Here is a 13,365-nt window from a genome sequence, read left to right on the forward strand (position 1 = left end):
AAGTCTCACGGTATTGCTCGCCTGAGGTGGAGTACCTTATGATAAGCTGTAGACCACACTATCTACCAAGAGAGTTCTCATCTATATTATTCATAGCCGTCTATTTACCACCGCAAACCGATGCTGACACTAAGACCACACTCAACCAGCTGTATAAGGCCATAAGCAAAGAAGAAAATGCTCATCCAGAAGCTGCAAACCATTACAGACTACAAAGGGAAGTACAGCCGGGAGCTGCCCAGTGACACAAGCCTACCAGACGAGCTAAACTACTTCTATGCTCGCTTCGAGGCAAGTAACACTTAAACATGCATGAGAGCAACAGCTGTTACAGAAGACTGTGTGATCACGCTCTCCAAAGGCCGATGTGAGTAAGACCTTTAAACAGGTCAACAGTCACAAGGCTGCAGGGCCAGACAGATTACCAGGACATGTACTGTGAGCATGCGCTGACCAACTGGTGAGTGTCTTCACTGACATTTTCAACCTCTCTCTGTCCGAGTCTGTTATACCAACATGTTTTAAGCAGACCACCATAGTCCCTGAGCCCAAGAACACTAAGGTAACCTGCCCAATGACTACCGACCCTTAGCACTCACATCTGTAGCACAGAAGTGCTTTGAAAGACTGGCCATGGCTTACATCAACACCATTATCCCAGAAACTCTAGACCCACTCCAATTTGCATACTGCCCTGACAGATCCACAGATGATGCAATCTCTATTGCTTTGCACACTGCCCTTTCCCACCTGCATAAAAGGAACACCAATGTGAGAATGCTATTCATTGACTACAGCTCAGCGTTCAACACCATAGTGCCCTCAAAGCTCATCACTAAGCTAAGGACCATGGGACTAAACACCTCCCTCTGCAGCTGGATCCTGGACTTCCTGACAGTCCGCCCACAGGTGGTAAGGGTAGGTAACAATATATCCGCCACGCTGATCCTCAACACAGGGCCCCCTCAAGGGTGCGTGCTCAGTCCCCTCCTGTACTCCCTGTTCACTCATGACTGCACGGCCAGGCACGACTCCAACACCATCATTAAGTTTGCTGAAAAGTGACTATGCCTCCTGTGATGCATAGTCACTTTACATATTACCTTGACTAACCTGTACCCCCGCACATTGACTCTGCTCCGGTACCCCATATATAATCTCGTTGTTGTTATTTTATTGTGTAAAATTGAATTATTTACTTTAGTTTATTTAGTAAATATTTTCTTAACTATATTTCTTGAACTGCATTGTTGGTTAAGGGCTTGTAAGTAAGCATTTCACTGTGAAGTCTACACCTATTGTATTCGGCGCATTTGACAAATAAAGTTTAATTTGATTTGATTTTAATATTAGTCCTTTGTTGTTTTCCATCATGATTGACAATGTATTCTCTCAGGTGAGATCTGATATTGGGAGGTCGTTGTTTGCGGATGATGGGAGTGCTGTGGAATCGAGGGAGAAATATTACCCATAGAGCCAGAAGAGTTCAAGAAGTGATGAATGAAGTAGAGCTGTGGTCCCTCAGGTGGGGCTTCAAGTTTTCAATTGAGAAAACACAGACTGTCGCTGGCCGCCTTTGGGGAGGGTGTATAGTGTGAAAGGCCGAAACACCTTAGGAACCAAAGGTACACTACTGACGATGCGCTCCCCAAATTTCACCACGTTCACTGTTTATTAACTCTTGGAAGTGCTTGCACAACGGATAGTAACATCTCATCCTGTGTTCTTGGAATCTCAAAAAAATAAAGGGAACACTTAAACAACCACAGAATGTAACTCCAAGTCAATCACACTTCTGTGAAATCAAACTGTCCACTTTGGAAGCAACACTGATTGACAATAAATTTCACATGCTGTTGTGCAAATGGAATAGACAACAGGTGGAAATTATAGGCAATTAGCAAGACACCCCCAATAAAGGAGTGGTTCGGCAGGTGGTAACCACAGACCACTTCTCAGTTCCTATGTTTCCTGGCTGATGTTTTGGTCCCTTCTGAATGCTGGTGGTGCTTTCACACTAGTGGTAGCATGAGACGGAGTCTACAACCCACACAAGTGGCTCAGGTAGTGCAGCTCATCCAGGATGGCACATCAATGCGAGCTGTGGCAAGAAGGTTTGCTGTGTCTGTCAGCGTAGTGTCCAGAGCATGGAGGCGCTACCAGGAGACAGGCCAGTACATCAGGAGACGTGGAGGAGGCCGTAGGAGGGCAACAGCCCAGCAGCAGGACCGCTACCTCCGCCTTTGTGCAAGGAGGAGCAGGAGGAGTACTGCCAGAGCCCTGCAAAATGACCTCCAGCAGACCACAAATGTGCATGTGTCTGCTCAAACGGTCAGAAACAGACTCCATGAGGGTGGTATGAGGGCCCGACGTCCACAGGTGGGGGTTGTGCTTACGGCCCAACACCGTGCAGGACGTTTGGCATTTGCCAGAGAACACCAAGATTGGCAAATTCTCCACTGGCGCCCTGTGCTCTTCACAGATGAAAGCAGGTTCACACTGAGCACGTGACAGAGGTGACAGAGTCTGGAGACGCCGGGGAGAACGTTCTGCTGCCTGCAACATCCTCCAGCATGACCGGTTTGGCGGTGGGTCAGTCATGGTGTGGGGTGGCATTTCTTTGGGGGGCCGCACAGCCCTCCATGTGCTCGCCAGAGGTAGCCTGACTGTCATTAGGTACCGAGATCCTCAGACCCCTTGTGAGACCATATGCTGGTGCGGTTGGCCCTAGGTTCCTCCTAATGCAAGACAATGCTAGACCTCATGTGTCTGGAGTGTGTCAGCAGTTCCTGCAAGAGGAAGGCATTGATGCTATGGACTGGCCCGCCCGTTCCCCAGACCTGAATCCAATTGAGCACATCTGGGACATCATGTCTCGCTCCATCCACCAACGCCACTTTGCACCACAGACTGTCCAGGAGTTGGAGGATGCTTTAGTCCAGGTCTGGGAGGAGATCCCTCAGGAGACCATCCACCACCTCATCAGGAGCATGCCCAGGCGTTGTAGGGAGGTCATACAGGCACGTGGAGGCCACACACACTACTGAGCCTAATTTTGACTTGTTTTAAGGACATTACATCAAAGTTGGATCAGCCTGTTGTGTGGTTTTTCACTTTAATTTTGAGTGTCACTCCAAATCCAGACCTCCATGGGTAGATAAATTTGATTTCCATTGATCATTTGTGTGATTTTGTTGTCAGCACATTCAACTATGTAAAGAAAAAAGTATTTAATAAGAATATTTCATTTATTCAGATCTAGGATGTGTTATTTTAGTGTTCCCTTTATTTTTTGAACAGTATATATATATATATACACAGTGCCTTGTGAAAGTATTCGGCCCCCTTGAACTTTGCGACCTTTTGCCACATTTCAGGCTTCAAACATAAAGATATAAAACTGTATTTTTTTGTGTAAAGAATCAACAACAAGTGGAACACAATCATGAAGTGGAATGACATTTATTGGATATTTCAAACTTTTTTAACAAATCAAAAACTGAAAAATTGGGCGTGCAAAATTATTCAGCCCCCTTAAGTTAATACCTTGTAGCGCCACCTTTTGCTGCGATTACAGCTGTAAGTCGCTTGGGGTATGTCTCTATCAGTTTTGCACATCGAGAGACTGACATTTTTTCCCATTCCTCCTTGCAAAACAGCTCGAGCTCAGTGAGGTTGGATGGAGAGCAATTGTGAACAGCAGTTTTCAGTTCTTTCCATAGATTCTCGATTGGATTCAGGTCTGGACTTTGACTTGGCCATTCTAACACCTGGATATGTTTATTTTTGAACCATTCCATTGTAGATTTTGCTTTATGTTTTGGATCATTGTCTTGTTGGAAGACAAATCTCTCTGTGTTGCTTTTACGCCAAACATAATGTTTTGCATTGTTGCCAAAAAGTTCAATTTTGGTTTCATCTGACCAGAGCACCTTCTTCCAAATGTTTGGTGTGTCTCCCAGGTGGCTTGTGGCAAACTTTACACAACACTTTTTATGGATATCTTTAAGAAATGGCTTTCTTCTTGCCACTCTTCCATAAAGGCCAGATTTGTGCAATATACGACTGATTGTTGTCCTATGGACAGAGTCTCCCACCTCAGCTGTAGATCTCTGCAGTTCATCCAGAGTGATCATGGGCCTCTTGGCTGCATCTCTGATCAGTCTTCTCCTTGTATGAGCTGAAAGTTTAGAGGGACGGCCAGGTCTTGGTAGATTTGAAGTGGTCTGATACTCCTTCCATTTCAATATTATCGCTTGCACAGTGCTCCTTGGGATGTTTAAAGCTTGGGAATTGTTTTTGTATCCAAATTCGGCTTTAAACTTCTTCACAACAGTATCTCGGACCTGCCTGGTGTGTTCCTTGTTCTTCATGATGCTCTCTGCGCTTTTAATGGACCTCTGAGACTATCACAGTGCAGGTGCATTTATACGGAGACTTGATTACACACAGGTGGATTGTATTTATCATCATTAGTCATTTAGGTCAACATTGGATCATTCAGAGATCCTCACTGAACTTCTGGAGAGAGTTTGCTGCACTGAAAGTAAAGTGGCTGAATAATTTTGCACGCCCAATTTTTCAGTTTTTGATTTGTTAAAAAAGTTTGAAATATCCAATAAATGTCGTTCCACTTCATGATTGTGTCCCACTTGTTGTTGATTCTTCACAAAAAAAATACAGTTTTATATCTTTATGTTTGAAGCCTGAAATGTGGCAAAAGGTCGCAAAGTTCAAGGGGGCCGAATACTTTCGCAAGGCACTGTATATATATAGCGTTGTTAAGGTCATCAATGGATTATGGAAGTATAGCATATGGATCAGCAACTCAGACATTTAAAAAAATGTTCGATGTTATCCAGGCCAAAGCCCTAAGAATATGTTGTGGAGCACTCAGGACCTCCCCGGTGGCATCAATGCAGGTAGAGTTGGGAGAGATGCTGTTTAAGTTAAGAAGACAGCTGGCCATGACATATTGTGTAAATCTACAAGGACATAAGGTTACACATCCTACAAAAAAGGTGAACTAAGTCTGAATACAAGCTTTGGGTGGATAGGCAATTGCATAGCGAGAGAGATGGGGTTGTTTGGGAGGGAGTTCAGCCCCTTTGCGGTTCTCGCTGTTTTCCCACCTTGGTTTCTCCCTCAGCCAGTGATAGATCTAGGGTTGCTTGAGAGGGTGTTGAGGAAGGAGTTGATTCAGTTGTAAGTGAACATTTAAGAACACAATATTTTAATATTATATACTCCACTATTATATACTATACTATTATATACTATTATATATATATAATATTATATACTTTAATATATTCACAGATGGATCTAAGAACCCTAAAACAGGGACGACGGGGCAGTGACGAAAAGAGCAACGGATAATTTATCTGTTTATACAATGGAGTTGTTGGCCATACTATTAGCTGCAGAGTGGGTAGAGGAGGTGAGGCCAGAATTCATGTGTGTCTCAGAGCGGAAAGGATGTATTGTATGAGGTTTTGAAGAGCTTGTATAGGGTGAAACAGATGGGGTAAATCCTTCCCAATCATCCCTTCTCTCTAAGGAAACGAAATACATAATGAAATACTACATCCCTTTTAGATTTCCCCAGCAGTTCACTTAATCCTGGCCTTTCAACCCCATTACTCCTCAAATCCAATAACAATCACTCCCTTTCTCTCACATATTTCTGGCACTGAAATAGAATATGTTCCACTGTCTCCATTTCCTCCTGACTATGATCGCACCTCCCAGTCGGATGTTTCTCCAGCAATTTCAATGTACTATTTAGCCTTGTGTGTCCCAGTCTCAGCCTTGTGACTACACTTCCCTTCCCTTCTCTCTCCATGAGGACTTCCCTGCCCCCACCTTTTCCTGGATCTTATACAAGTGTCTTACCTTACTCTCTCTGTTCCACAATTCTTGCCACTTGTAACCACTGTTCTTGTTAACCCCTTGGCTTCTGCTTTACTGATTGACAATTCCATCTCAACATTAGGATGTTTAATAGCCTGCTTGGCGATAATACCCACTTCCTCATCCCCCTCTACTCCCACATGAGCTGCTACCCAGAGGAGCATAACAAATACCCCCATCGATTTAGACCTCCACTGTCTCTGATCCACACTCCAGTCTCGTTGGTGGCGGTAATGCGCCTTAAAGTTGTTTGCCAACCGCCATATAAATCCACAGAAGAAGAAGAAGAAGAATCCACAACAACAAAGATGTCGGATCAATACGCCACTGTTCAGAAAGGCTCCCTGAAATTGAAAGGGATTGGAGTTGTTTCAGCTGGTAAAAAGTATGTATTTCATGTTATTATTACTTATAAGTCAGTGTGCTCTAAAACCTATGTGTCTCTTTCACCTTGGTCGGACGTGAAAGAGTAGCTAGCTCTGGCCCCATTAACCAGCTAAATTCGCTAACCAGCTAAGGTTAGCTTCGCTACAAGCACACATGGTAACAACAGCAACATCATCGGTTGTTCACTGTAAATTGTTACATACGTAGCTAGTGTCAGCCTATTTAAATTCATGTAGCTTTAAGTGCAAGTAATCCGACATGTAGGCCTAATCTAGTCTTTCCCTCAAAGCTTTGGTTGGTGTAACGTTACCTACCATTTTATTTATTAGAAAGAAGAAGAAGGACAAAGAGACGAAGCGTTTGGAGCAGCAAATTAATACAAATCGAAACGAAGAGGAGGAGACCAAAAGTGGATACATTGACAAAAGGACACCAGCTCAAATTGCATTTGACAAGATGCAAGAGAAGAGGGTAATACTCATTGTTCTAGATAAATGTATTGTCCACCTGATGTTAAAGCACTGAAACAGATACAGAAACATCCAATATATACCACACACAACTTTTTCATTTCTTTCAGCAAATGGAGAGGATTTTGAACAAAGCAGAAAAAACTCACAAGAGGAGAGTTGAGGTAAGACATTTTATGCAGTTACTGTAATTCTGAAAATATGCTTCAGGAGAGTTGAGTTGTACACACCCCTGGCATTTACTATAAACAACTGTTTTTGTTGCAGGATTTCAACCGTCACCTGGACAGCCTGACAGAACATTACGATATTCCTAAAGTCAGCTGGACCAAATAAAGAGGACTACTGGATCACTTTTATTTTAGAATATGCTTTAGAAATTCCTTTTATGCCCATTGTGACACATGCTGTCATTTGTTCATTAATATGTCATTTGGGTCAGTTCTTAAATTCACTCTGGCGTTCTCCTCAGATTTAAGAGCACTCTCGTCTGTGTGCCAGAGCGCAGAATAACTGATGAATTTGATAATGCTCAGCATCTGTTGAAAATGGTAGTTTGTTGCCAGCAGCACAGTTACTCACCAACGCTCTGGATAACATGAAAACAGCCTAACCAGCTCTGCTAGGAAGAGTAAAATGATCAATGAGGTGTTCTCTCATTTGTCTGGAAGTAGCTAGCCAACGTTAGCCAGTTAGCTTGGGTGCTTGACTGCTGTGTGAGGTCAGAATACTCAAATCAATCCTACTCCTCAGCCAGAGCTTCCAGTGTATGCTCTGAATTCATGAACAGACAATCAAAGTTCTGAATTTACAAATGCACAGAATGCACTCCAGAGTGACTTTACGAACACACCCTTTGTGAATACATTTGTTCCATATGCTGAATTATACTAGATTACACAGGAATGCTGTTGTAATCATGTGTATTTGATTAAAGTGAGTTACCTTTCATTGGATTATATATTCACTCATTTATACACCATAATATTGATTGTTGGAGTTGGCTGTGTGTAGTTAATTGCTGTAAAGATGGCATTTTCCACAGGCCAAACTGCAGAGCCATCTATTTGTGAAGAAGAGGCATGGAGATCCTACAATTATTATTATAGCCCCAAATTGTTTGAGTAGGTGTGCTGATCTCAGATCAGTTTTGGCCTTTAGATCATAATGCATATGATTATATGTATAGATCCTTGATCAGCATTCCTATTCTGAAACACTTTGTGTATATGTGCCCTGGTCTCTTATACCACCACATACATAAGTAATTACTGTGTATTCTCCAAGGTAATTCAAATTTGTAATAGAAAACAATATGGACCAAATTATGTATGAATGAAACATTTTGTCTTGGAAAAGGTGGTGCTAGAACATAGTTTACAACTCTAGCAGCAGTTTTGGGGGAAGAGGGAGGTTGCAAGGGCAGCATGGAGGAGCATAAAGTGATTCTGAAGTTTAGGGAGGAAGGGAGAGTTGGGGTGATGAGTCTGTGAAAGTTGTGATACAAGAGTTGATCGGGGAAGTTGTCAATGCTAAAGTGTTAAGAGATGGGAGCTTGTTGAATTTCTGTAAGGACATGGCGCAGAGGGGAAAAAGCTCTGAGTGAAGTAAATAGGGAAGTGTAAGGTGGTGTCGAGCAGCTGGCCTGGCCAAGCAGGCAATCAGTGGATTAAAGGGGTGATGACAGGGGTGCCTTGGCGCTAAGAGGTAAGCGTCAACTTGAGAAGGCATTGTAAACATTCAAAGATTCAAAGCAACAAGGGGTGGTGTTAGTGTAGATAGCCAATCTATTCTGTTTCACTTCAAGGACCGGGTACTGCCAAATATAGTAACCATAGGATATATGAGCTGTTATGTGAGGGTTTATGTCCCGAAGCCTTTAAGATATAACTGCCAGAGGTCTGGGCATGTGGCAACAGCATGTAAAGAGAAAACGAGGTGTGCTAGGTGTGGAGGGGAGAATGGGTATGGGAAGTGTGGGGATGGTGTACAACCAAAGTGCTGCAGCTGTGGGGGTGCTCATAGTGTGACATATGATGGGTGTGAGGCAATGAAGATAAGAGAAAGCTGGTGACATTCATAGCAAGAGCAATCGATAGCACTGCTAAAGTAGTGTCTAAAACAGAGGATTCAGCTCATAGTGAAAGCGGCTGGGAGACATCAGTTTATGATAGTTGACATGGGAAGAGGTTTGAGATTACCTCATCAGCCGAGGGTGAAGTCATGTATTACTGGATCGCCAAGTGATGGAAAATCTGATAGAAATGAAAGATCTGGTGTGCCTGAATGATGGCTGAGGGACCAGGATTGATGTAGCCACAGAGAAAGAGTCTGCCATGGACCTCACTCTGTTATCTAGTGCGATGGCAGGAATCTGTAAGTGGGAGGTATGGGAAGAGTCAAAAGTAGGGAGGGATCATTACCCCATAGAATGCGCAGTAGGCCGGAGGGAGGTGATGTTAGTGAATGGAGTAGGAAGGTGAATGTTTGGAAGTGGGATCCGTTTCATAAGCTGAGTTAGCAGGTGATGACTTGGGTGGATAAGAGCGGGGATGTGGATAGTATGAATAACTGGGTGAGAGCAGCTTTAGTGGGGGCAGCTACTGAGGCTATACCTAAGAGTTCAGGGAGGTGGAGGAGGAAAGCAGTCCCATGGTGGATGGAGGAGTGTGGAACAATGGTGTGGAGTAGAAACAGGGCATTTAGAGTATTGAAAAGGATGCATAACTACCAACATCTGATTCAGTATAAGCACGCCCTGGTGAGGAGAGTTATCTGTCAGGCAAAGAGGTCATATTGGCGTCGGTTCTGTGACACTGTTGGAAGAGCGACGTGTGGGAGATGATTAAGAGGATGAGCGGAGTCACAAGGTGGTGGGATTATCCATTGTTGACGAGTGGAGATGATATGGCAGTAACAGACGAGGAGAAGGCCGAGATAATTGCCAAAGCGTTTGTCCAAATGCATAGCTTCGAAAATTTGTCAGAGGAGGGAGGGAGAGAGAGAGAACGAGAGAGGGGAACCCTGGAGTGCTGGATAGTAGGGAGGATTTAAATGATGCATTGAATGCACCATTTACCATGGCAGAGATGAAAAGGGCAATAGGTAAGGCTGGGTTAACTTCACCTGGGAAAGATGAGGTGTGCTATGTTATGTTGGCCCATCTTAGGGATGAGGCACCGGATAAGGTATTTGTGTTGTACAACAGAGTGTGGTAGGAGGGGAAACTACCAGGCAGCTGGAAGGAGGCAGTAGCGGTTCCAATCCGGAAGCCAGGGAAGGACCCAATGAGGCCAACAAGCTATCGGCCAATAGCTTTAACAACACGTACTGTATATAAGATTATGGAGTGTTTGATTTCGGAGAGGCTAACTTACTTCCTGGAGAGCAGTGGTTAGTATTGCCCCGTCAGAGTGGGTTCGGTAAGGGTAGGGGAACTATGGTCCCAGTGCTCTGCTTAGAAGCAGAGGTCAGGAAGGCTCAGGTGAACAAGGAGACTGTTGTAGCTATCTTTTCAGTTGTGTAAAGTATTTAAGTAAAAATAATTTAAAGCACTACTTAAGTAGTTTTTTAGGTTATCTTGTCGTGGAAATTTCCTCTATTTACCAAATCATGAGAGCAAACCACACACACAAGCCAGAGTTAGTTATCAAAGTCCATCTTTAATTATATGAGCTCTATCACAACCATGTGACTCTCAGATCAATTCAGTGTCTATCAATGAATTCTCTGAGAGTCCCTTCCACATTTCAACTGAGAACTTTTATAGCAAAGACACACAGGATAAGACAGCATCGGCATAATTCATTGTTCAGCTTTGTCTCCTTTCTCAAACTCAGAACCATAAACCAATCCTCCATATCAACAGGCATATATCAAATCCATCCTATCTTGACAAGATCACAGATGCACACTGACTGGCACACAGACATTGTGGAGCCAAGAAATACACGCTTGACCTCTCCCCTCTCTCCGGCCCAAGCAACTTAGTCTTGACATAGAACAGATACTGCAACCCTGCCACAGTATTATACAAAAATAACATTCTGATGAGAAGTAACTTACAAACATATGATGAATATAAAACATCTTACCTATGTTACCAACCTCATTCTGATTATTCCCCAACAATCTGTACTTTACTATTCATATTTTTGACAACTTTTACTTCACTACATTCCTAAAGAAAACAAGGTACTTTATATTATATACATTTTCCTTGACACCCAAAAGTACTTGTTACATTTTGAATGCTTACCAGGACATTTTACAATTCACACTCTTAAAGAAAAAATCCCTGGTCATCCCTACTGCATCTGATCTGGTGGACTCACTAAACACAAATGCTTCATTTTTAAATGATGTCTGAGGGTTGGAGTGTGCCCCTGGCTATCCGTAACTAAATAAAAAACAAGAAAATCATGCCGTCTGGTTTGCTTAATATGATGAATTTGACATTTACTTTTGATACTTAAGTATATTTAAAACCAAATACTTTTAGACTTTTACTTAAGTAATTTTCTATTACTGTATCTTTGCTTTTACTCAAGTATGACAATTGGGTACTTTTTTCACCACTGGTCTTTTTTATGTGTAGAAGGCATGATATGATGTGGATATGATGTGGAAAGAGGGGTTGTTAACCAAGCTTGATGTTATGGGGGTAGGAGGAAGAATGTACAACTGGATAAATGATTTCCTGTTTGGAAGGTCTATCCAGGTGAGGGTGGGGAAGACTATCAGACAGCGACCTGGTGGATAATGGTACACCGCAGGGGAGCGTCATTTGTCCTCTGTTCTCAATTTTGATCAATGATGTTTACTCAGGGACAGACGGATATTGGGAGGTCATTATTTACAGATGATGGGACCCTTATGGAAGAGGAGAAGAAATGTGAAATTCGTAGTCATGAAGTTACAGGAAGCAATTGATGAGGTAGAGCGGTGGGCATAAATGTGTGGATTCAGGTTCTCTGTAGAGAAAACTCAGACAGTGTTCTTTACCAGGAGGAAGATGTGGTATACTTGAGGTTATATGGAAGAAACTTTGAGAGGGTGGGGTAATTCAGGTTCCTTGGGGTATACTTTGACACTAGACCTGGGCAGAACACATTGAAAGAGTGGTGGGAAAGTGTAAGAAGGTGCTAAACGTGATGTGCTGTCTGATGGGGAAGGAGTGGGGGGCTGGGCGTTCCTCACCGAGGACCATGTATGTTGCATTGATTCGATCTGTTATAGACTATGGCAGTATAGCATATGGACCTCATTTAAAGGCTAGATGTCACACAGGGGCAAGAACTCAGAATATGTAGTGGGGTGTTTTTGACCTCCCCAGTGGCTTCGCTACAGGTTGGATATGCCATTGCAGATTAGGAGACATCATCTGGGAATTAATTATTGGGTCAACCTACAGGAACATGGGGTGTCTCATCCTGCGAAAGGGATTTTACAGGCGTGCTGGGAACATGAGTGAGGACAGAACACAAGCTTTGGGTCGGTGGGTAATACCAAGGTGAAGGAGATAGGACTATATGGAAGGGAGTTCAGTCCAACGGTAGCTATTCCTATAAATCCACCATACCATGGCTACTCCTGCCTCCAGTAGTTGATCTAGAAGTGTTGGAGAGACTACAGAAAGATAGGGATGGTGTTGATCCATCTGATTTGTTTAAGAGACAGCTGGATACTGTGTATTAGGATTTTGTGGCCATTTACACAGATAGTGCAGGAATGTGGGGTGGCAGTCAGGAAACATATTACAGATCATCTTGCTTTATATACGGCGGAGCTGATGACCATACTGTTGGCCTTGCAGTGGGTAGAGGAAGTCAAGCCAACCAGAGTAGTTATTTGCTCTGATTCATTCGCAGTGTTGATGAGTCTGCAGTCCTTTAGCTCAGGTAGCAGACAATTCCTACTTTATGAGGTACTACAAATCCATTGCAGGATTAGACAGATGGGTATACAAATAAGATTTACTTAGGTCCCAGACCATGTGGGGCTGGAGGGGAATGAGACCGTTGATGTACTGGCTAAACAAGCACTTAGTAGTAGGGATGTTGTAGTTTCAGTAAGCAAAGCAGAGGCAAAAAGCCTGATATGGACAGTGATGGTGGAGAGATGGCAGGAGCAGTGGAATAGAGATACTAAGGGCAGGCATTTATTTCAAGTTCGGGGGAAAGTCGGGGATGGGAGGACGGTAGGAAGGGACAGAAGAGAGGAGGCTATTTTTAAAAGATTATGGGTGGGACACAGCCAGTTGAATAAGACTTTAAATGGGATAGGAAAGCATCCAACGGGAAAGTGTGATTATTGCCAGGAAACAGAGACCGTGGAGCAGGTATTCCTACAGTGTGGTTAGGATCAGAGGGATAGAGAGAGGCTTAAGCTCTAGTAAGAGGGAGAAGGGGATACAGGAAATTAGTTTAAAGAGTATATTGGGTGGAACTTCATTAGATATAATCTCAAGTACTCTATATTTTTTGAGCAACGGCTCACACTTTTGAGCAACGGCTCACACTCGAGTAGAGTAGGTGGCGGTAATGCACCATAACGTTGGGTGCCAACCGCCGATAAACCCCACCGAAGAAGAAGA

At 43.3% G+C, this 13,365-nt stretch overlaps 1 protein-coding gene across 1 annotated transcript; it reads left to right on the forward strand.

The window, feature by feature from the left end:
* Window positions 1–6,038: 6,038 nt before the first annotated feature.
* LOC135524594 (protein FAM32A-like) lies at window positions 6,039–7,721 on the forward strand. Its single transcript, XM_064952271.1, has 4 exons — window positions 6,039–6,298; window positions 6,630–6,771; window positions 6,881–6,934; window positions 7,038–7,721. The coding sequence occupies exons 1-4, from the start codon at window positions 6,054–6,056 to the stop codon at window positions 7,104–7,106; spliced, it is 510 nt and encodes a 169-aa protein (XP_064808343.1). The 5' UTR covers window positions 6,039–6,053; the 3' UTR covers window positions 7,107–7,721.
* The last annotated feature ends 5,644 nt before the right edge of the window (window positions 7,722–13,365 follow it).

This window comes from Oncorhynchus masou, chromosome 31 (genome assembly GCF_036934945.1).
Source record: "Oncorhynchus masou masou isolate Uvic2021 chromosome 31, UVic_Omas_1.1, whole genome shotgun sequence".
NCBI lineage: Eukaryota > Metazoa > Chordata > Actinopteri > Salmoniformes > Salmonidae > Oncorhynchus > Oncorhynchus masou.

Excerpts from the sequence above, each read along its gene's own strand:
- LOC135524594 (XM_064952271.1), top strand. The coding sequence starts at position 6,054 with ATGAGCTGCTACCCAGAGGAGCATAACAAATACCCCCATCGATTTAGA. Across the intron at positions 6,772-6,880 it reads ACAAGATGCAAGAGAAGAGG|CAAATGGAGAGGATTTTGAA; the intron begins GTAATACTCATT and ends CATTTCTTTCAG. Across the intron at positions 6,935-7,037 it reads CTCACAAGAGGAGAGTTGAG|GATTTCAACCGTCACCTGGA; the intron begins GTAAGACATTTT and ends TTTTTGTTGCAG.